Raw genomic sequence first — 25,753 nt, 5'->3', positions numbered from 1 at the left:
AAAAAAAGTCTTTAAAAAAACTTGTTATATGCTACTAATGTTTCAGAAAAGTTATTTGATTATATTACCCAGAAAACTTTCAGAATTATCTCCAAAACTTTATGCTGCAATCTTCTAAGCAAACAGTTCTCCTCATTGAAAACAAAGACTTTTATCACTGTGGTTACTGTATGAAGACGTACAAATTAGTAAGAGAAGCCTCCAAATTAAAGAATAGCATACTGCTAAAAATAGGAAGTTCTATAAAAGACAACCTTCCTCGCTGGCAGTAAGAAAAAGGCACCATCAGTCTGCAGTCTCTCATTAGTAAGTACATTCCTCAGGATATTTGGAAACCTACTGAATTACTGTGTTTCTTTTTCAAAAGAAAACATTATAGTTCAGCACACCGCAAGGGAGATCATTAGAGCAGTTGGGTACCCAGTTTTCAGAGATGCAAGGAGAGCTAAACCTCACTCAGTCTCCTCCACAGGAAACATTGTCTTTCAGTACAAGATCTGGTTTCTCTTCATTAAAAAAAATTTTAAAAATACAGTAACAACTAAAAACATTCCCTTGGAGTAGTTAATGATGTGGTTTTTTGCCCCTTTTTAAACTACATGGCTCTATTAGGAGACAGCAGTCCAGAATTCTCAGTACACAGATCAGTAAAATACTGCAGTAGGGTAGTGTAAGCCATGAGTACAAAAAAGTTAACACTAGTGAGAAACAACTTCTCTCTTGCTATCTGCAGACATGCCATGAGAGGAGACTATATGCAACACCTGAGACAGACGGACAGAAATCACAACCCATCCCCATTCTGTGATTCTGTGACTCGGGCTCAGGAGCCTGAAAATACTTTTCAATACTAACAGCTATAGATTATGAAGACATCTCTAAAGCATCCAAATGTTTCATTACTACAAATCCATAATGCAGTCATTGTCAGGGCTGCTGAAATGGTATAACTCCTGTGATAAACCACTGTGGTTTTATGGAACAGATTCTAGTGGCCTCTGGTCTGTTCTGCACTGTTCTTTTGCAAGAGGCACTAACCCAACATTTATTAAAATGACAAGCAAGTTTGAAAAAAAAAATTATGTCTACCACCTTAAAAAAAAACAGGTATTGTTTATACAAATGGGATTGTATTTGTCTGAACTTTAAACACAAAGCAGGCAAATCAAATTATACCAGGTTCTGCAGAAATAGTATGCTGGTTTCTTGCACAGTATTTGCCACTTCACACAAAAACATTTATTTGAGAATTTTTCCACACAGTACATGGTTATGTGTGCTGACAGAAATGCACAGAAATACTTTACAAAGGCTACTGAACAGAAATGACTAATTAGATACTAAAAGCACAGGCAGGGCTGAAGCTGCCCACAGGGAAGAAGGATTTCTCTAACCAGACCATTAATGAAGTAAAAGATGAAACGCAAAAGAAAAAAAAAAAAAGGGGGGGGGGGGGCAGGAAATCATATAACCTCTATTCTCACAATCTAAGAGGTATTTCTCGAAAAATATATTTTGGCACTGAAGTACTTCAATGGAACAAAGGTCTGTTTGATACAGACCATAATATTCCATATCTACATGTATCCTTTGTACTAAAAGCACTTCTACAGGCGTTCAGAAACCAACACAAAGACCTCTGAAGATCAAATTGTGCCACAAGACATTTAATGAAATTCCAACATAGCAACACCAGTCAGGCAAGTGAAAACTGAAAGGCCAAGAAATGACAAGTATTCAGGAAAGACAGAGTTCTAATTCACTTTTTTTATTATTTTAATTACCAATAGTGGGAAGGGGGAAAAAAAGCTATTTGTATTTGTTTCAACTTCCACCTCCTTTTTATTATGATGATTGAGTCACAAGCACAGCTATTTAGTCACAAGCCTGGGAAGCTGGCAGTTCCCTTGTGTCTGGATCAGACATCCACACTGCATTAAGACAAACTAGGAACATACTGAAGCCCGAGTTATCCAAGGTAGGCTAAACAGATGCTAGGCTATAAGGGGTATTAAAACCACACTGGATCACTGTCACGCAGTGCCAGGGAAGGTGGTTTTTCCCCCACTGAGATTCCCTTTTACTGACATGGAATACCCATCCCTTCATCACTGCACTTCACTGGTATGTTGAGTTCCCAGCACCACACAGACTTCAGGAGGCTCCCAATAACTGCATAAGGACTGTGGCCAGTTGCTCCTAGCCACCATCATGTAGAAGCTATGATAAAAGAGTAAAAAACATAGAAAAGTAACTCTACTTAGCCCATTGCCCACTAAATCCACTTTATCTCCTGTGGAAGAAATAAGGCATGTCAATCACAGAAATTCCTGTAGTCTTCCCCTCCTGTTCATCCTCTAAATGGCAGCACTTTATAAACTACACAGCTGCAGTTATTTTCCTCTGTCTTGTCTTTAAAAAGTCTTATATGCAAAACCAAAAAGTAATGGCATTTTACATTACAGCAAGCATGTTATAGCAAAATAGCCGAGGAAAGGCCAGACTTTCAAAACAAATATATAAAAGAAGCAACGAGAGGAGAAAATTTGGATTCAATTCACACATCTCAGAAGGTATGATTGCTTTGTTTTTTAATTTGTGAAATACTGATGTTACATGCAAGGAAGCATATTCAGATTTGTGATTATGTGAGAGTTTTCTATTGGTTATTTGTGTTCTTAGAAAAGCAGAGTTATACAAGAATAGAAGTCAGAAGAACAGAAGAGCAGACCACTGCCTTAACACTTAAATGCTCTTTCTACACCCTCAGTGTTTACTACAAAACATGAGTTCCTGGCCTTTCCTGTCTGTTCCTGAAATGATGAGAACAGATTAGCTGAGAATCTCTCATTTTTATTTCCACTCTGTTCCTGAGAATATATGCAAAAAGGAAAACGCTGCACTTACACCTGTTAAGCAAGAGGAGAAATGTGAAAATTTCCATAATGGATTTAACTGGAAGAATTGCTTTTGTACATTCTGTCACCAAGATTGATAAGTGCAAGTTGTTTCAGTGAAAGAAAGCACCAAAATAGAACTTCTCAAAATTTCCTTCAAGAATTTCATTAATGCCCTGAGGGCTGCAGATTCATGTCTTCTCACTTGTTTCAGTATTTGCTGCAATGACTGTGCTGATAGAAACAGCATAAACTTCATAAAAATGCAGTTCAAATCCTGCTGAGTCCATATTTGAGATCCCAGAACTGGCTAATGTGAGCAAACAGCACCATCACCTCTAGTCACCAAGTCAAGATCCTGTCACCATTGCAAAGGTACACAGCAGCAAGACCAAAACTGTGCCTTGAACATACACACATAAAGAGAAACAGTAACTAAAGATCCAAGGGTTTCATCAGTTCCTGCACGGTGTGCATGCACAGGAAACTTCAGCTGCCTTACAATTCTTTCAGCCACATCCAAGAAAGGGAGAAAATCGGGTAGAGTTACAGGTGCTCATATATCAAGAGCTCTTTTCCATAAGCCAGTGCAGACAGTTTCCCAACACATGCCATCTTTGACAGAACAATCCCAAAAGGAGGGTTACCAAAATAGGAGTACATTATACTTCTACTAGATGTCACAATTTTATTTTTTTTTTCTATCTGTATGTTAATTAACACTAGATTACTAGATAATCAGACAAAGCCTCGCTGTGGTACTGACAGAATTGTACAGTCAGGGTTAACAATTCAACACAGAAATCATTGCTGGCTCTACACAGATTTCAGCAGCCAAAGTATATTAGATTAGTTCTGCTCTGCCAAAAGGAGTAATTATCACTGCAGGCAGTAAAAAATAGCTGTAAGGATTTGTAAGTGAATGAAGTATGGACCCACTGATGAAGTCTTAATTCAACATCTATTAATGTCTTTTCATAAGCCAGCAAGAGAGAAAAGAGCAATTATCAAACTCAGTAATAGCATTTGTAACATTTTTCTTGTTCATATGTGTGCAGCTTTTCTTGGGAAAAAAAATCTTTCAAGGCAGAGTCTTACTAAATGAAGGCAAAAGGCCCATAAGGAATCTGAAGACCTAGTCAACACAAGAGAATGAGTGCTCCTATTTTCAATAAGCAAATGGAGGCTACTAGGCAAGTAAGCATCATTCTTTTTCTTACTTAGATAAAATCTATTAACTTACAAATTACATTTAAAAAAGAAACTAACACACATAGGAACACATCATTCCCATCAAAGGAATTAAGTTTTATGTTCTGCATTTGACCTCTTGTTCTGCAAACCACCTCAATAATTCAGAGGATCAATATTTCTAAATCTCTAAGCAGAGGCAAACCAGGCAAATGTTAAATACCTCCCCAACTTTGCTTTCAAAAAGCCACAAAGCAGGTACACTAATAAATATGGAAGAGACACCACACTGAGCTCTTTGTAGAGTTGCTTAAGGTTCTGATACCATTACATAACTGAAAAATTTTACTAGGAAATGTGCCATGCAAAGAACAACAGACACTCCATAATTCATAGGATTAAGGAGCAGCTAGGGAGATCTGTAATGTTATTACCTTTCCAGATGCGGGCATTCTTTGAAGGCCTGCACAGCACAAAATGCTTTATGAACTATAAAACATATTAAATTCCTCTGAACCACTGCTAACACTGTATGAATATTAATAACAAGTTCTTTATTTGCTCAGTTAATGTAGTAATTAAATATTCATAGGAAAGCTCTTAAAATTCCTAACTGACTACTATTCAATTGTGCCTATTGCATTTTGGCTTGAGTATGAAGTTTTGTTTATGTACGTTTGCTCTTCTCTGTGCTTCAAAGAAAGAAGATGGAAATTGAAACTTGAAAAAAAGCTGAGGAAGCACAAAGGATGCTCCACTTCTATTAATACTGATATGTAGTGAATAGAGGGCAGGGAAAGAAGTTCAGGAATTGTTATGCATTACTGACTCTCTCCTTGGCATTATAGCATTAGTGGAACAAGTGAGGGCAAAGAAACATTGAAATTCTCTGTGTCCCTGAAGTCAAGTGCTCCCACAAGCCATGAAACTGGCAATACATGGGAATACTTAGACCATTAATCCCCAACTACAGGAATTCCTTGGGTCCTGGCAAGAGGACAGGGGTGGAAGAACTCAGGAGAGCACCCTGTTGCAAAGGGCAATTTTTAGAGTAGCCCTTGGTTCCCCACTAGCAAGACTTAACTAAACCTATTTTGCAGTATCTTCCCAAAAAACAGCAACTGGAACACAGTATTAAGCATGTAAAGCACAAAGAGATCAGCTAGGGAATTCCTGTACTTACTTACCTTTTCAAATAAGTAGGGCTATCTGTCTTATATCCCAAGGCTGCACCTCTGAAATGTCTTTTGAGAAAGATCTGAGTGTTTTACAAGCAAATGCAAAAAGAATGAAGGCAAAGGGAACATGGAAAATAGTCCTAAGAACAACATGAACAGAGGAAGACAGCAACAAGGAAATGAAAAGAGGATGCCAGGAAAAAGAACAGGAAAGGAGCAGACACACACTAAAACAAAAGTTTAAAAAAGAAAATCAAAATAGACTAAAAGAGAGATCCAGGAGCAAAGAGCACTGAAACAACAAAATACCTGACTCATTAATGATTACATTGAGTGAGACATGAAATAAAAGCCAAACAAAAGAAAATAATGTGTTTACATTTTGGTGTTAAAATGCTCTAGGCAAAACTGTTTATGAAACTGGCATTTAAAGTAAGACAGTAGACACTGTGCCATAAGGTGTACTTAAAATTGTGACACGGAAAACTGCTTCTGTAAACAGCAAAACTGTTAAGGACACTAATTTCCTACTTGGATGTATGACCATTGGTCCCAACACACACTTTTTAATCATTCACATTTCAACTTGGTTGATTAAATATTAGCACTTGTCAGACACATCCAAGCCTATACCTACCTAAAGGATTTTAGCTTATTGTAGGGTGGGGGGGAACCCTAAAGCCTCCAGCTTAACTGATACATTTAAACAGCAAAAGGAATGGAAAGCCTCAAACTAATTATTTCTCAACGCTTTTACACTCAAAGGAAACAAAAATTATATTCTCACTGAAACCATGAAAAACCTTACAGAAACGGTATGAAACACAAATCTTCACATCTGTGCAAAAAAGAACACCCAACACATCTGTTACATATTGTTAGCCTGGCACACTAAAAAGCTGCTTCTATTGTATCGTGGTATCTTTTATTCATGACTGCGCTTGGTTTCTATCAAGTCTCTAATGTTAGTGCAATAACATGAGAAAACCTCTTACTTTCCCTATACCCGTACAAGGGAAATTAATTTTGGGGTGAGCCCTGTAGGAGCCCTATGAAGGTGTAACAAAAATCTGCCACATAGGCTAAAGGCAGAGAATTCACTAGGGATCCACACCTGACTTCAGCTCCATTACAGAAACACAATCTCTTTCACTTATTTCCATCCCACACCTAAAAAGTAAGCACGACTGAATTCACCATCTGAACTGGATCTCCTTTGTGAATAACTTGTAGCTGTAGCGCCCTGAACACAGGCCCTACAAGCCAGACCTGGACCTTGACTTTGTAATTCCTTTACAAACACCTAGAGTGTGGGTTCAAGAGCATTTTTAAGTCAGCATATTCTAACCTGTTCTTTTCTAAGCATTTAAAAAATTCTCAAAACTGTCAGCACTGAATCCTGCATGGAAATTCAACACAACTGGGGAGGGGAGGGGGCTGCTGATGACCTACACAGGGTTGTCAGTTCCTATTAAAGGTGAACCTAGCCAAATAATGTCTATGCTTCTCCATTTCTTACCAGCAGATACAGATCATGTACTAGGTCTTTGATTTCCACAAGGAAGGAACAATATTCTTATTAACAGTCATTAGTGTTAACATGCATGATCCATTAAATACTTTAAATGTTTTTTTGAATTGCATATGTGTATTCTTTTCTAAACTCTTAAGGTCATGGAATAAATTCCTAGCAAGACCTTAAGGATGCAAGTACAGCTCTCTACAAATTGCCCAATATGAATCTGACTGTCCTCTAGTAACCTATTTTAAAAATCCACGTTCTATTTTTGCTGGTGTGTCACTTCAGGTTTGCAGTTTATTAGACCATGCTCTCCGTGGCAAGGACAGGGGTTTCCAAAATATTCAGAAAATACTTCTCAAGGATTGCAAGTCAAGTAAGTAGAACAGGTAAATCCAGAAGCCCAACCCACAAACCACTGGGAATAGTCATGAATGGAAAATAAACTCCAAAAGTAAATTTGCAGGACCGGAGGCAAAATCTCAGTGGTTGTATAGTGTACTGACTACATTTTTACACCTTGTGATGTTCCCTGGAGCTTCAACATAATGAGCTGCCACCAAATGCCATCCTTCCTACATTGAGTGCCATACAGTTGGCATCTCAAAAGTGCTACCTAGCACTTCCATTGGACAGCCCCTCTGTTTCCACACTGGAAAGGATAGCAAATAATTTTCTCTTTTCTCAGGCCTCTCGGTCTCTCTCCATGTTGCCTCTTGCCAAAAGCTGACAAATGCTTCATTTTCTATTGCTTAATACAATCGAAAACCTATACTGCCCTTGTCTGAACTTTTGTCATTTTATTACAACCTTTTTAAAACAGAAGCCCACAACCACAGATTACTGGAGTACTGAGGCTTATGCAGCAGACTGCAATGGCATAATGAGCCATAATGCATAAGAGCATAATGAATGCTTGGAGCACAAAACAAGCTTCAGCACATGCATTTTGCAAAATTCCCTGAGTACTACAACCTCCACTGCTACCTTTGGGAACAGACTACTGTTCTGAAGAATCTAGTCCAGATGTCAGTGATGAGATACTAAATCTCATCATTGGATTTTATGTGGTTTTATCCACAGCTGCAATTCCTGTGATAAATAGGACACAAAAACATTAAGAGTTCCAAAAATCCTGAGGGAAAAGACAGTTAAAATACAAATCTAAAAATGTAGAAACATCTTTCTACCCACAACTGTTTTCCACCAGGTCACTCTGAAATCCAGCCAGTACTGTATTTAATTTTCAGTGACATGTAATATAGGGATTCAAGGGAAGTATCTGTATAACACAAGAATTGGTAAGTTTTAGAACCTTGATTTACACCACCAACTTAAAATCAGATGAATCTTTGTGAAGCTGCAGTAGGCTTCTTTCCTTAAGAAGGCTGACAAACAGTGAAAGAAAGGTTAAGCTGACATAAAGCATTCCAGTTGTACACCATCATAGATGCTTGCTGTTTAAAAGGCTGCATTCACTCACTTCAAGCTGTTTGCCAAAATGAAATTAAACACATCATTGAAGGCAACCCAAACTTGTGTGGGAGATGTGTCAAAATTGCATAAATACCTACTTCCACCAGAATGAATTAACAGCTGTGATCATCTCAGCAGAGGCAAGTAAGTGGATGCTCATAGAAATTCATCTGTCACCCCTATATGTGTCCCATTTCATGAGACAGCTAAATCATACTGGTATCTTGTCTCATAATAACAGTTGAGATACACCAAGAAATGGTCCAAAACATCATTTCAAAGGATGTCAATTTGGCATCTCACAGACTAAAACAATTATGAGCACGGTCTTATGAGAATGAAGATTTATGAAAATATGAAAAGAAAAAAATTAAAATCCTAGAGCACAAGTGAGAATTTGTTAATAGCCGGAAATAATCAAATTGTGACTAAACCACATACTTTGAAACCTGAGCAGCAGAGTATAATTTAGTATCATCTGGACTCTTATTCTGCTGAGCAATTTGATGCAGTACAATTGAGGTATTAAATGGAATACGTGAGCACCAGTGAGAAGTCTGCATTACTGAGCCATACTATGTGCTGAGTCTTAAGATACTAATATCATATTTTTCTACAATCCAATTAAGAAAACTGTTCTTAAATAACCGTAACATAGATGGTTGTTTCAAATGGCTCATTATAAACATTATAAACAACATGAAGGCAGGTTCCATAAAGGACCCAACATAATTGTGAAAAGATGGTAAAGTCCATGGGAGACCATAAAAGATGACACAAGAAAGCTGCCTTTTCAACAAGAGAGCAGCACGAAGCCCAAGGTGCAGAGCAAGCTTAGTGTCTCCACTGAGCCTCAAGCCTCAGATCCCACAATGACTAAACCCTTCAGCAGTGCAACAGGCCCCAGCCATACTGGCAGAAGCTTTACTATAACTGTGTCTTGGCAGTTCCTGCAATATAGACTGCAAAAATCATGGGGTGCTGATGGAGCCCAGGAGTTCAGAGCACAGAACTGAAGTCACTCACATGAAAGCCCCACTTCAATAACCACCCAGGGCACTCTGCCACCAACACCTTGTCAAGTACAAGTATCTTGCCACTTGGAAACAAGAGGTTTCCACTCTCTTGGTACGCAATCACTGTGGGTAGAGAACTACAGAACATTGCACCAAAATAATAATTTTAATTATTAAAGAACAATGTGCTTTGAGTTTTGTCACATTATTCCAAGTGTCATCTAGATGATGAACTGTGTTAAAGATCATTTAAAAGTGAACAACTCATCTCAGTCTTTATGCTACTGACTCAGCTGAATGACTTCAGAGCAACACTGCACACATACTGGTGACCTCACGAAAACAGAATTTCCTGAAGCATTTTAAAAGCACCTGTAAAAGGTATTCCTCATTCCTGAAAGAAGGGCTGTATAAATTATCACTGTTAGTTTCATGGTTGTATTTTCATATCTCTTAAATTTACAAGACACATACACAACAGGGCCAGAAAAGTTAATCTACCAAGACAACCTGAAAACCACTAACTTGGGGGGTCCTCATTCAGTGCTCTGTTGGTCTTCTGAACTTAGTGAGAGAAGAGAGCTGGATCCTGTTTTATTCATAAAATTAATCCTATTAAAATCTAAGGTGGTCATGCATGTAGAACAAATTAATTAAATATTCAGTAATTTAGTAGCAGTGTATGATAGCACAATACCATTTAAATTGGTTGCATAAGTACATCCCTGTCATCTTAAATGTAGTATCACCAACAACATTAGGTTTAAAAAGGCACACCAAAATCACAGCAAGATACTGGCTATTTATGCAAATCTACATAAAACTCTTGTCATGGGTAAAAATTTCTGCATGAGCAGTAATCCATAACTGGTTTTGGCACTGATGCATACATAAAGGAAAACATACAACCTAACATAGGGACAGTGAAAGCATCTGCCTGCGAACTGTAGGCAAACATTTTTTTAAACCTGTTATACAAAAGAACACATACAGAAGCAGTACAAGCAGCTGCTGTAACATACTTCCAGGCCTCTGAACAAGCATCAGCTTCCTAAATGCCTAACAGAACATCACTTCAACACAAATGGTTCCTTAGGTGGTTTTTAAATAACATATTGAATGCAAACGTTGGAACTAAGCTGTAAGAATATCTAGGAAGCCTAAATTTTGTCTAGAAAACTGAGTTTTATGTCTGGTTTGGTTTAGTATTGTTTTGTTCTAGAGACTAACCAGCTAAATAAAATTAAATCTAAATAAAACACAGTACGATCCTAGATTTGTTACTACCTTCTAAAAGGCATAATAGCTTATTGAGACAAGATTAGAAAGAATAACAAAATCAATAGATATGCAATTTGTAACAGGGAATTTATAACAATGACAGATCTTCCTCTGTCCCTCTATGGAGACGGTTCTCAGCACTGCAGAAGCAACAACAGTGATTTTCAGAAAAATGGACATGACAATACTGCAAGGCTGATTCTTGCCTTTAAGTCAGATAAGCAGAATAGCAGCATGGAATCCATGCAGCAGAAGACAAACTTGTTTGATCTGTTGAAAGATGATAATTTAGTGTGAACAACCAGACAGAAAAATTATTCAGCAACAGCCTTTTAATAGATCAGAATAAGTGAGGTTATGTGAAACAAGGACAGGAGAGTAATTAGGCAAAACAATTACAATAGACACTTGCAAAAAATGTTCCGGCCTTATGATTCAGGAAATATTTGTATTCAAATCCTGTTCACTTTTTTCAGAAACATTTTCCATTTGTGACAATAACATTCCACTTCTCAATTAAAAAAAAAAAAACAGAAATCAGTATATAGTTGTTACTACCTAGTTAATCTAAGTATTTAACTCTTGCGCTGCTCACTTATTTCTAAATGAAACCACAAGAGCAGCTACACGGGTATTTTCTTTAGCAAGGACTGGAAACTCACAAGTTTGTGACTCATTGCTCAGCAGCTGAAAACAGCTGTGCCACACACAACTGACCAAACTGATCCTCTGAACATGACGCACAGCTCTACCAAAATCTGCCCAGATCTGCTACCAGCAAGAGGCCACCCCATCAGGACACACCACACAAATTCTTGACAAACTCTCCCACAGCCTCTCTGCTCTAATCTTCCCACCTAGAAGATTCTCCTCAGGGCAGAAAGGAGCTCGCTCTCTCTCTGGAGGAGACACAAGGTACACACCTGCTAATGCCTGCCAGGTATACACCCTGACATCAACAAACACAACCTGAAGCTTGTACAAGTTTGCTCTCTGGAATTCACAGGGAAAGTGACACTTTAAGGATGGCAGGTTATAAATAAATAGTAATAATAAATAATGAATATAATAATAATAATAAACTGGTTCAAATTACATTCCCTTTTCAATACCAGTATGCCTTACCACTCAAGGGTGTTTCTGATTAATTTTTTTGACTGCTGCAGAGAACTAGCAAAAAGTAAATTGTCCCATTTCCTTATCTGTCAAAACAAGTCAAGTTACTGTCTGCTAAATGTGGTAATTTTTTGTATGCAATAGAGGACGCTGAAGAACATGCACAGGAAATCCAAGGACCTCCTAACACAACAATATGGAAATCACTTCTTTTTGTCAGTGACTACTGCTATGAAAACTCAAAAGGTTTTATTAAAAAAAAAATACCCATTTCAAAGCCAGTTGAGGGAGTGAAAAAAAACCACCACACACAAACTATTTGTTCATCATGTGCTCCCCCCAGTGAAATCTATAGCCAGTCAAGATCCCTAGTTTATTTTCCACTTGGGACACTAATAATTCGTAAGAAAATACAGAGAAATTATAATGGTGGGAAAAGAATATAACTAAATTAGAGTAGAACAAATTTTAATAACAATTTCTCTAGTTAAAGTCCTTCTCACAATTATATACAGTAAAGAAAGTTAAAGGAAGCATAAAAGAGCAGGCTAGACTTTACAAAGAGAACTTTGATGAGGAAAGCATGATAGAAAACTAAGCAAAAGCCACTTCCTCACAGCAGTATATTTCAGTTCTGAAAGGGTATCTGAGGCAAATTATTCACAAGTTATGAAAGATCCAGTATCAAAGTAAAAAAATCACTGACCTGGATTAAGATCCAATACTAAACTACAAAAATCATTGACCTGGATTAAGTTCTCATCAGTATCTCATCATGAAACAAACAGTTTAAAGCTGCTCTAGTACTTCAAATTGTATGAAACCATAACATTAGCCAGCATAAAGGGATGAGTATGATAATAAATACTCTTTAAATGTATGTTCTCCATTAAACTGGGAAACTGCATGAAAAAAAATTAATTTAGTCCCATGAGAACCTTTAAAAAAAATAACTCACAAATGGTAACATTGAACTACTTCAAACCAAACAAAAGGTGCACATTTACAGAACAGTTAGTGGTCACTGATGCCTTGACCATCCTGAATTTTCACTGAAAGCACATCCACTCCCATGGAATAACCAGCTGGGCATCACCCACTTCTCTGCCTGCAACTTCCTTGAGTTATACCAGGCCTATGAAGACTGTGTCCATCCACAGAGAGCAAACAAGCAAAACTGCAGAAACCTGAAGAAACCAACTATTCACTATCAAGTTAAGCCCTCAGGGACATCATTGTGTAGCAGCTTGTATCTCACAATACAGATACTCAGTGTAGTGTTATCCCACTTTGAGTGTAAATAGTGAGTCTGGGAAGCAGAAATATAATTCTTATGTCTATCAGCCTCTGAAGAGTGAATGGAACTCACTGGAAAGACACAGAAACCACTGAGACTGATGTCCAACACACAGGAGATGCAGGATGAAGGTCCTGGCTAGTGGGACTGGCTATTTCTGCCTTGCAAGCAACCCTGAAAATCAATCTAAGAAGTGTTTAAAAATAGCTGCCATTCCAAACCCCACCTGCTCCCTCACGACACAATCACAGAATAGTATTGCTTAAGCACTGGCATGGTGGCACAAACCTCCAGAGGCTGGGGACAAGGGCGGGAATCAAGTGCTGCTGCCTTTGAAAAGAACTAGTTTCCAGTCTTGATTCACCCTATGGGCTGCCAGCGCTATCTTTTATCCTCATCATTTCACCAGAGTGATCTGCCCAGTCACCTGGAGCAAAGCAGCAAAACAATTCTGGGGACACAGTCACATATGTTGCTTCCCAGTTGCAGCCAAAGCTTTGCAGCAGAATTTTTTTAAATAATGGGTAAAAGCAAAGCAATCATTATTTACCAAAAGTAGTTACTGAAAAGCAGTTTAAAATAGCCCAGCATGAGATTGCTGGTCAAGCACTGTCTGGTGCCTTGAATCCCTTTTTCACGGGTCCTAAAAGCACAAGTTCCACCAGAGCCCTCGTGCCCAGCACACTCCTCCATGCAGCTTCCGAAGGAGATGCGCTCTTAGCCACGCAGGAAACAGATTTCAGACAATCTGCAGAGGGACGAAGCCAACAGGAACAGTGAAGACAACAGGGCAGGGGAAACAGTTGAACGGAAGAAAGAGCATCAGGAAAGAAGTGAAAGAGGAAACAGATGCACTGGCAGGAAAAGAAAACACAAGTGGGAGGGGAAAGCAAATGTAGAATGTGAAAGTAATACAGACCAGTTTGAGAGGACACAGCACAAGCACAAACAAGCTGCAGAACAGATGAGTCAAAACAAATGAGAATGACAGACAAGAAGGAAAGGTGGGAAAAATAATGGTAATTTTAAAAATCCCAGACCCATCACAGCAGTACTTCTTATTAAGAACAGAGCAGTCTGGGTATCTGATAGGTGAGATCAAGCCACAGGAGTCAAGGTAGAAAAATATGAGAAACAGGGAAGATTAGAAAAAGGTTGTCACTAGCAGACCTGTCAGGAAAATGAAATCTTCTGCAGAAACTCCAACATTTCAAAATCTGCTGTTCTTTCAAATCAAGATGAAAGGCATTTAAGTTCATTAAACTTTAACATGACTTTATTGAAACACTGGATTTTGAGGTCAAACTATTAATACTCTTCAGCACAAAACAGGAAAAGCTGAATACTACCACATTTCTTTTCCAAATAGTTTTAAGAACATCTCCATTAAGAATGGCATTTTCAGGGCTAATTTTCCTGCTGAACTGCTTCACCACAAATTTTAGATTAGACACAACATTAGATGAAATCACTTGTTTCTCACTGGAATGAAAAGATACATCATTTAGAAGTTATTTCCAAACCTAAACATTTAGCAAAATATATTTGTGGTCCTGCATTTTGGGCCACGAAACTGGACAAGCATTTTTAAAAAGCCATTCCACTGCATGGAAATGGACACAGGTTCTGTGCCAGAAAGAACAAGTCCTTAATTAACACAACAAATATTTTAAGAAGACCTACTCGGACAAACCCCACCAAGACAGCAATTTTGCCCCAAAGAACATCTAAGCCTTTCATCACTGCTAAGCAGAGGCCACATGCACTCACCATTACTGTAATAGTACTGATGGAAGGATCCACTCCTCAGGCCTATTTCTTGTGAGGTGTACTAAGAGACAGTGTTACATAATACGTTCCCCCTCTTGTTTCAGGACATTTTAATTAGTTATTGTTTTCCTATGTTTCTCCCATTGGTCATGGCAAATAATTTATAATTTCTTTTTTTAAAATTATGTATTTTTTTTAATTTCATAGCAGGTATTTTTAACACCAGAGAATAATTCACATTACATTAATATTGCTAGAGCTTGTGCTCTTGAAATAACATGATGTGCTATGGGGCTTCAAAGCTACAAAAACCTACATTCTCAGAAAAGAGAAAGCAGATAGCTTAAATTAAGCAGATTCCCCAGAGGTCTATGAATCTGAGCAATTATAGCTGGGAAGACACACAAATTGAAATATTTTCCAGTGTGCTTCTCAGGAGTTTCTCACGAAGTGCAGCCCACCCTGTCCCCAGCATGGCTCAGCTACCCCTGCACCCACACTCTCCCATCACCCTCTGCATTAACAGATAAATGTCCCAGGCAGCAAAGCCTTCCGTCTCAGCTGATCAATTCACCAAGGTCTTCAGCAGAAAGTGAAACTATAGGTCTGTGATACAACTATAGAGTCATTCCAACAGGATTACAGGAGTCACTTCCATAGAGCTTCATAAAACCTGCACCAGCACAGTACCAGTAGCTTCCAGCACTTTCTAACACACAGTCCTTCTAACCAACAATACTGCTTGAAGGCATCACTGAGAACAATTGGGGAGCTAAACCTCAGCTTTACAAAGAGTGCCATCTGTTCAGCATACTTGCAGTGGAACCAGCAGCCTCAGCAGAATCCACAGAGAAGATGCATCACCATATTCAGCACTGCCAAACACAAATTCAAACTGAATGAACACAGACCCTGAATAACTTTCTCATGACTACTTGTAGTGATTAACATCAAGGCACTGGGTAGCTAAATGTGCACTGCCCTCTTTGTGATGGAGAAAAAGAAGATCAGGAATGGCAGAACTCAAAACAAAATGGCTTAAGTTAACCCTGTTTAGGACTCCCATAAAACCTCAGAACATTACACACCTGTTAAAGACCACTTAAGATTTGAACATGCTCTGCACTTTTAAAAATGCTCTAGAAATTCAATCAAACCAAACACCACTGAGAGTACATACACACATCCCAAACAAGCCCTCTGGGGTATGGCCCAAAAATTGTTACTTTACATCAAGCAAAAAGCTAAGTGAGATCCAGACAAAAGAAAAAAAAAAAAAAAGAGAGAGAGAAAAGGAAAGTGGGCAATCGAAGCTTAGCAGGAATTTTCAACAATGTTTAAAAATAAGAACTTCCCAATTCAGAAAAGAATGTGATCCAACCTGACATTCTGCATCACTTTATGCATGTACGTGGAAGGTAAACCATTAAGACAAAGTGAAACCTAAATATTTCTGCACACAACTTCACACAATTTAGCAAAACTGGTACTACTGTGAAATGCAAAACTTGAGCCACAAAGTAGCATGAAGAGGTTTTCAAAATAGCTTCCTCAATATAAGTTAGGTTTTAAAAGCTTGGCAGAAATCCCTTTTCAACCAACCACACATCAACTGACCATAAGCCCAAAGGAAGCAGCCTGCAAGGGCACCTCAGGGAGTCTCACTCTTTCTATTTTGAGAGCGATAGATGCTGCAGGCAATAGCAATAGTTTGAGCACTCTCTCTGGTGTTTCCTATGCTCTACTTTTTTCCAGGGAAAAGAAATTCAAATCTTGGTGTAAATCCTACACAGATAAGTGGGATTAATGAGCATTCACTTCAAGTTACAATTCACATGGTAGCACTATGTCAGCACCATACCTCCATCCAGAGACACCTAAAATCTGAGGGTACATGAGTGCAGAGAAGGTGTGGTCCTCCATCTGCCTTTAACCTTCTCTGTGCTGGAATCAGACCTCCTTATTCATAGATCCTGAGAAATTCAGAGGGAAAAATACCATGGTCCTCATGGCCTTTTATCAGCTGATATAAGGCATCATTGCTACATGAGGCAGTAGCTGCTGGGAATTTGAAGTCAGTCACTGGATCACGTAAGTACAATTTAAATCTTGGCTGCTAACACACAAGCAGAGCACAAGGAATTATACAAGCTATGATGATGCCACTGTGTACAAGCAAAATAACACGTTCATTCCTTAATTTTACCTTCAAGTTTCCTACATAACAGAGAAGTCAGACTGCTTTGGCAATTAACATTTTTAAGGGCCAAGTTCTAATAATTCTATTTCAGTTGACTCTCAGGCTTCTTTCTATGTAGCAAGAGTGTGAATGAAGGAACAAGCAATGGTACAAAATACCCTAGGTGTAGATTATACAGCACATACCATTATACAACTCAAAAACAAATAGCTAAATTTGATGGTACCAAGAACTAAAGGGCATATCTAAGGATTTTGGAAATACAAATCATCTTGTTCTGCTAAATTTTACCAGTTAAAAATATGCTTTAATAAATGCCTTGCTTTGTTGGGTGTTTTTGGGTTGGGTTGGTTGGAGTTTTTTCAAAAATTTTTGATTATAGCAAATCTAATTTTTGTTTGTTTTATTTGTTTCTGTGGGGCTATACCATAATCTCTGCATGATTTAAAATAAGTTTCAGGAATAGAATGAGCAAAGAAACAAGCTGACAGATTAACTGAATATTCATTAACCAATTATAAAATAAAATTCTGAATGAAAGTAAAGGCAAAAAATATTTTGGATTGTAATATAACCATACCTGTAGTCTGCAAGAGCATTTTAAACAGTACACCAGTGGCTTTTATACAAATTGCTACAATACCTCTATAGTGTGCAATTTCTGTCTAATGTTTCATGTTATGAATATACAGAGAAACAAATATCCTACTAGCAGTCCTTCAGTGTTTCATGTTACCAGGACATTCACTATTGACATTTAGTATAGGATGACAAAAAAGAGTTATTGACCAATATTCTTCCAAAAGATGTGGTAAACTGAAGCCAGTTGCATTCACTGAGCTTTGAGAAAACACTTTTCTCTTAAATATAAAAATTCAAATCCTTACTATACAGATGTTAGTTCAGATTGCATTTTACATATCATAAGTCTTAGCAAACAGCTGGTATTTCATAATGCCTCAAGTCTTAAACATGACTTGCCAGGGCAAAATAAGAGGCAAGAAAAGGTAGCTCCAGATGTTGCCAAGTACACTAAAAAGGGAAAGAAATTAATAGCCATTTGATAAACTGCACATCAATTCATATTTCTCTGTGAAACTGATTTTTTGAAATACTGAAATAATTCAGTGTAAGGTAGTGCTAAGCATTGCTAAGAAGTATTAGGGAATGAGATTTCCATCTCATTCCATAATACTCAAATACTTATCAAGTACTGCAATGCTGCTTCACAGCAACAGAAAGCAGAAGAAAATATCAAAGGTTTTTGATGGGGGATTTTGTTCCGTTCGGTCTTTTAAGAACTAGAGGTACAATTTTAGTATTGAGGGAACGAGTTCAAAATCTGACACCTCTATATAAAGCAAAACTAAAAGAAGATAAAACTATCACTGATCTAATAAAACAATACTTATTCCTCTGTACTCAGATACCCACACAATCATGGCACGAGCCAGGATTTCCCTGCCTCCTCCAGGCGGTGACACACTCAGGTCTGGACAGTTGCTGTCCTCTCCCCCAGCACGTGGCAGCGCACAGAGGGGAGCACACCCCAGCAGCTTTCCTTCACAGCCACACACACTCATCCAGTTCCCCTCTGGGTCAGCTCCAACATTACCCCAGCAGAAGGCTCTCCGCTATGTCACCAGTATCAACCCGGGCTCTGGAAGACTTTTGTGCCTGCCGGCTGCTGCTCCTGGCTAACCCTGCTCCAGTACCCACACAGTGAGAGCCAGGGCCCTGCTGCCATGGCCAGGAAGGATGCACCACCACACTCCCTTGCAGGCTCTGCCCCTCAGCCCTGGCAGCAGCCCTGCCTCTCTCTCACCTTGCAGCCCTTTCTCTCCTTGCCCTCTCTATTTCCTTTTTTACAACGATGACTTCATCAGCTCTTTTGACCTTCAAAGGAGAGTGGAAAAAGATGCATGTGAGAAACCCAAGACCCTCTATCTCCCCAATGCACAAACTGTACTGCTGTTTTTTGCTAACCCAGCCTGATGTGCAGTGCTGCAGCCTGGCAAATAACCTCCTGCACCTCACAGGCCTCAGGCAGCACATTACAACAGAGACTGGCATGCCAGCAATGATTAAGCCACTATCAATTATAATTAAAGAATAACACGGCATATCCAAGAATGGTTTTCTGTACTTATCTTGCAATTATTATCAAAATCTTCAGTGTCTTGCTTGCTGATATCCTTTTCAAACCAGCTTCCTAACTTCTTATGAGCATTCTCTCTAGCTAATATTGTTTCCCTTGATTATATCCTCCTACTTTTTGTATATCTATCTCTCCTCTTTTAACCCTTTTGATTTGTTTCTTTTCATAAGCAGTCCTTCAACTTGCCACTATCACAGGTCTCCCACCTTTGTCAAACACTACTCAGAAAAAAACTCAGCTTTTCCAGCATGACACAGCAGCATGCCATACACAGACATTAATTTATATCATCCACTCCTGGCAGACGCTACAGCCTCTGTGAGAAACCGGCACGAATATTTCTTCTATTAATGCATTACATGGCTGCCAGAACACCAAAATTTTGTGCAGAAGGGAACATTTGAGACATCTCTTGGCAAGATGCATATGCTGCATTTAATAACTGTATGATAAATATAGCATGTAAAATAAGCTTTACCATGGAGTACAAGTACAGTTTTCCCTTCCCCTGACAAAAAAAGAATCAAATAAAAGAATAATGTGAATCAATTAAAATCATTACATCAGTTTTCAAGAGCTATTTTCTTCACCTTTCTAAGGTAGGAAGAATTACCTAGAAAAACCAGATCACTACTTTTTCATCACAGTCTTTTCTTAGAACAAAATAGAGGTCATATTAAGGTTTTGCTTTGAACAAATATTTGTTCTAAATATTTTATCAAGTCCAACACATATAAGATATGCATATGTACACATAACTTACACATGAATAAATATACTTTTTCTGAATTATATCTCTTATGGCCATATATATAGTTTTCATTTAAATGAATCATGGAAATAAAGCTAAATGTGGTAAAGATGTTAAGTGGACTGAAGTATCAGCAAGTAAGCAAGGAGACTGAAAACATTTGAAAAGCTAAAAAAATATTTTTAAAACAATTGAATTATTTTAAATGTATGTGAATATACAGTGAGATTCAAATACTCAAGAATAGGGGGCAGTTAAATACATTTCTTGTTTCTACACTGCCAAAAAGTGAACCATTTCTAAACTCTTGTTCAAGCCCAAGAAGTTTTACGGTTTCAGAAAAACTGTATTAATCTAAATGGATCTATGTAGTACTTCCTAGCTCCAAACATAACAAGGAAACACAGCATACCCACCTGCAGGGAGGCTACAGAGTGTTGCACACTCAGGGCAGGAGATCAGGGCTGTCAGCTGGGGGAATGGGGAAGCTCCAAGCCAAATGCAGGATCAGAGGAAACAGGGAGGTTTATCTTACTCAGCAATACACATATCCTGAGACTACCTGATACCACTGGAACCAAGAAAAATGAACCCCTGCACAAAAGCTCTGTCACCACACCAACATATGGCATGGATGACAAAGATAACCAACTTCCTTTGGACAATATGGTCACACCAAAAAAAATAACTTCCTAAAATTAGAAAGTATTTGAACTTTTAATACTAAGTGATGGATATTTTGTTTATTTTTATTAGCACAATAGGAAATTGTTATTTTTAATATTTAATCTATGTCAACATCCCCTTTAGGTAAACTCCCATGCCAGTATTGCATTAAGTGCTGTTTTCCTGTTTAGCAATCTCTCACAAGTTAACTAAATGCCTTGCAAAAAACATTTCAAAAGTAGCTTGCAAAGTATTAAAGATAAAAGATCAGCATTAAAAAGATGACACATTCTGCAAATCCATCATAATCCATTTGTTTAGGTTTTACATTTCTGATGATAAATTACTTAAATTCTTGTCTGATTATGATTAAACATTAGGATTAGTACTTTCTGTTACGGAGCACCTCTATTTTTATTACTTTCACCAGTTAGCCAAGAGGCAGCATCTGAGGAAAGTGAATGACTACAGTGAACAGCTCTGAAGACACAGATGCTGAGCTTCAGTGCTCCATCTTCTGTCTCACAGTCACCAGGGACTGATGCTCCACTTCAGGGGAACCCTGCAACACACCTCCAGTCACACCTCCCTTAATCATTTTAGCACATTCCACCTTCTAACTCCATTCCCAGCAGCTATAGTGACAGTGTTAAAGTGTTTGCTGCCTGCAATAAGACCACTTTCACAACACTAACTGAATCAGGCAGGCTCCCCTACAGTTAAAGGCCAAAAGGCATTACTTGATCCATCCCTTACATTTCCTTTTCTGATGGCACACACAGGTTGAAGTAACTCAAGTTGTTAGTTTGTGGAAGTTCAAACAGCAAAGTGAGTTTGAGCTTTGACACAAGGGCTCTTAGCAGAACCAACATTTTCCTGTTCTGTTCAAAGTGGGGGAAAAAAAAGAAAAAAAAAAAAAGCAGCCCTGGACATGCATGTCCCTGAATCTAACTTTCCAACCTCTACAAAGCCCACATGTAATTTTTCACAGGGGACCTCACACCAAGACACACCAGTTTCTCAGACAGGAACCCAGCAGCACTGAGCTGGCAATCCAGAAGAGAAAGGCTCAATGCTGCTTAGCTTTTATATATGCAAGGTTTATAGTTTTAACATCTGAGGCTCACTTTCTGGAAAGTGTAACTGACTGAATCAGCTTCTGCTCTTCAATGGACACTAACCAAATATACATATTTTCACAAACATACAGTAACACAGATGAAAACAGCCAGCATTCGAAAGGTTTAAACCCCAATGTTTTACAGCCTAAAGCCACTCAGACATTTCTCTTGCACAGGCATTATCTCCAAAAAGGTAAAGGGGCAGAATCCACAGGTCTCAAACACATAAAACAGCCCACCCATGAGAACAGCTGTGACACAAGGTGCACGGCTGCTGATGGGACAAAGGCACGTGGTTCCCCATGCTAGCCAGCCCATAAAACACACCCCATGCCATTTGGTCAAGCACATTTGTGTTGCAGTGCTGAGCATCATCAATCTCAGTTTCTACTCCTGCCCCAGAAAAGCAACAGTGCTCCTGTTTGAAACAGATTCCACCAAAATACATCATTTGGTACCTCAGCATCAGTCACAATCCCTCTACACTTTTGATGTGGCTTATAAGGCGTTACCAAGGACTACCAGGCAAAGCTGACGAGCATCACTGACATGGGATCTGCCGCATTTATTCTGAAAAAAGAAATATGTAACAAAATGGAAAAGACTTGATGTTTACATCAGACTCCCAGGTCTGCCTAAGGCACTACCTCTCACCTTCTCGTTCTTTGGAGCTGCTGCATTTGTAAGTAGTCCCCAAGACATGAAAACTTGGTTCATAGAGAAAGGCCTGAAAAACATCAACCGCAGTAAGAGACAAGACCAAACTCAAAGTCTGCCCTCAATGAGGCCCATTCATGAAGCCTTCATCTACTTTTCTCACTCTGTATTGATTAAAAAAAACTGTGCAGTAAGAGTCCCCTGACTCTTACTAAGATCTTACTAAGTTACTGAGTTCTAAGACTTAGAAAACATCATCAGGTCAGGGAGTACGGGAGCTGCAGCTGAGTTCTAGAAGATGAGGGATGAGGGCCATATGAAGTTCAAATAGCTCAGCTAAGCATAGCAGGCACAGCAGCAGTTTCAGACAGACTCTGCAGTCTGTGGGAAAGAATTTCCATCCTAATGACAACCCTGCTCTGCCTCCAGTGCCTACAACTCGTTACCTCACAAGTAAAGGTGAGCTAACTAGTGTTTCTACAAGACCCCAAGACGATACAGCAACTTGATGATGCAAATCTAAATCTAAATTTAGATTTTAAAATCTACTATGATGCAGTAATCATCTATGATACAGTATTAGTTTACTGACAAGTACTACTCTGACAAAACTCACAGCTTACGGCACAACTCCAAGCAGATCTCACCAACTGAATAATCTTCAAACCATTGAGACTTCTCCAGAAGTTATCACTATAAGCTCTTTACAGTCTCAACCACAAATTACGAGCAACTGGCAGAATTTCAATTTCAACAATTTTTGAAATTTACACTTGAGTGATCATTTCTAGCAGAAAGGGTGCCTGCTTTTCAAAACCCCCACAGAACCTCACTAAGATCACCAAATCTTGAACTTGCAGAGCACAAAGGTAAATCACAGTAAATTCAACACTATGTAGAGTTATCCATGACAGATTTTGATCCAGCAACAGTTCCCTTTGTTTAAAGGGTAAAATCGGTGTAGGGCAGAAAAATGCACCACTGGAGAGAGCAGTCTGCAGCACTGTGGGGTACAGACATACAGTGGACAAAGAGACAACAGTTGTAAATAATTTAAGATCTACAATTGTAATCTGTAGTTCAAACATACTTAGAGAAATAAATATTAATCTTGATTCCCAAAACTGCTCTAACAAAGAAGACAAGAGAGCATTTTGATAACTTCCATTTAGTAGACAGAAGAAGACCACCATGGTTTTAATTCATCAAAAATAGAATTTAGTGGTCCAGATAATCAACATTAATCTAGAATTCAAGTTGATGCAATGAGTTAGCCATCTCAAAAATACTGTGTAATATCATGATGACAAATTGCTAGTTCATTAAAAGAAAACAAATATAAACCAAGGCTCTGATTTAGCAACTGCTGAAAGTCACAAGTTGTAATGGTTCAGAGAAAAAAACTGAACTGAATTTCTACCAGAGAAGCCCACCCTTTGTGCTCCATCACTCAGATGAAGTATTGCCTCTGTATATGTCATTCAAGCAGGCACTTGAGCTCTCAAGTACACAGAGATAGCCTTCATAGCATTCACATGTAGTGCAAGAATCTCAGAGCTTTGACTAGATGAACTGCATTTTTCCTTTTTGCACTCTGAGCTTCCAGAAAACATCACCTTGGTAAAAAAAACATAGCTATGAAAAGAAAGAATTAATAAGAAATAAAATAACTGGGTTTGTAAGCAAACATCAACAGAGACATGGACAAAGTAGTGTAATTCACTCTACTGCTTTTTGCCAGCATCCTAAATGTGAATGGCAATATGTATTACTACAAATCAAAAAGAGAACCACAACACTGAAATGTTACAGTGTATCTGTCTCTCAATGTTTTAAAACACATCTCAGGCTCAGAAGTTAGTTTCCTTCCAGACAATATCTGCTTGGCTGCCACTATCTCTGCCGAGGCATAGGTGTGCACGAAGCACTGACAGGAAGTCAAGTATATATAGTCTCTTCCTGAATTATTAATATAATCCTATCTCGATATCTGAAACCAACTTTATCAGTCACAATAACAAAACATCAGTCTCAACTAAAAACTGAATTAGGAATTATACTTAAGGATTAAATAATGACTCCAAGTATCAAATTCAAAAGCCAAAAATAAAAAGGCCTGAATAAAGAAATGTGTATATATATATATATAGTACTACACAGGCAACCAGCTATCAAGATCACGATTTCTCATTACTAATCAGTCTTCTCCATTCAGCTCCGTAAGTCACAAAAAGCTGGGAAGAGCAGCTGACTGGCGCTACCGGGGCTTCTTCACCCGCCGCTTCCCACAGCCCCTGCCCTGCCTTCGCCGCTCCCGGCGGGCTCAGCTCCCCGGGCGGGCTCAGCTTCCCGGCCACGGCGGCCCGGTGCCCTCCGCTCCCCCCCAACGTCCCTCGGAGCGGCCAGGAAAACTCGTAGCAAGAGGTCGCTTGATTTGTAACCCGTTCACATTAAACAGTAACGCACACAGATGTTAAATTGCTGACCCGGGTCTACCGCAGGAACTTCTCCTTAGCACGACCGCCCCATGACGGGCCCGGGGCGCTCCCGCCCGGACCGCCTCCCGTTGCGAACGACGAGCCCTCACGGAGGTTTCGGGGGCCGCCAGCTCCGCCCTGCCCGGCACGGGACGCGCCGAGCCCGGGCTGGACGGCCGCACGGCGCAGGGAAGGTGCCCGGAGAGCAGCGCCCCGGGCTGGGCTGACGCTCACCGCCCTCAGGCGCGGAGGCTCCGGGCTGCAGACGGGCAGCGGGCACCCGCGGGTCCCGCGCCGCCACAAGCCGCGAGGCAAAGCGCCAAGGTGGCGGACACGAGTGGCGGACAGGGGCTGCGGGCAGCGGCCTCACCTGGGACATCTGAGGGCGCAGGTTGATCTCCTTGAGGTTGATGGAGTGACTGCGGAGGTTGTTGAGCAGCTGGCAGAGCAGGACGCCGTCGCGCAGGGTCTGCGCCAGGTCGAAGACCTGGGCCGTGTCCCAGGTCACCCGATGGTTGGGCGGCAGCACCTTGCAGCTGATCAGCCACTGCCCGCACTGCTTCCAGGGCTCCATCCCCGCCACCGCGCCGCTGCGGCCGCGGCAGCCCCTGCTGCGCCCTCCCGCCGCCGCCGCTAGCGAGGCCGGCCCGGCCCGGCCCACGCCCGCCCCGGGAGGCGGGCCCGGCCGCTGCCACCGCCCTCACCGCGCCCGCCCAGCACAGCCCGGCACCCGCACCTGCCCGGCGGCCCCGCGGGAGGGGACAGCGATGGGCGAGGACAGCCGCCGTCACCCCGGGCCCGGCAGCTCCTAAGGCCGATCCGTGAAGGTGCTCGCCTCGTCTTCTCGCCCGATGATGGCATAAACACAGCACCTGCGACACACAAGGAGCAGCTCTGACGGGCAGGTGGAGATAGCAGCGCAATGGCATGCTCTTATTGTCAGTCCTTTGTCCTTTCACTAAGCAAACGGCAGAGCTCTCAG

The 25,753-nt window shown here is 40.0% G+C and overlaps 1 protein-coding gene across 3 annotated transcripts in view; it reads right to left on the bottom strand.

The window, feature by feature from the left end:
• Positions 1 to 25,392, bottom strand: part of VAV3 (vav guanine nucleotide exchange factor 3) — a 153,974-nt gene extending 128,582 nt beyond the window's left edge. For 2 of the 3 annotated variants that reach the window (XM_005520924.3, XM_014250905.2), the window contains exon 1: positions 25,142 to 25,392. In XM_005520924.3, the coding sequence (XP_005520981.1) occupies positions 25,142 to 25,345 (204 nt within the window). In that variant the 5' untranslated portion in view covers positions 25,346 to 25,392. Of the gene's footprint in view, positions 1 to 24,780; positions 24,816 to 25,141 lie in introns of those variants that run through there. The other variant, XM_088060523.1, reaches the window with a different exon arrangement.
• Positions 25,393 to 25,753: the final 361 nt, after the last annotated feature.

Source organism: Pseudopodoces humilis, chromosome 10 (assembly GCF_049639895.1).
Source record: "Pseudopodoces humilis isolate 2021_Gansu_Grassland_sample_001 chromosome 10, ASM4963989v1, whole genome shotgun sequence".
Taxonomy (NCBI): Eukaryota; Metazoa; Chordata; class Aves; order Passeriformes; family Paridae; genus Pseudopodoces; species Pseudopodoces humilis.
Note: the sequence above shows the minus strand (reverse complement) of the source record. Positions and strands in the feature narration are given on the sequence as shown.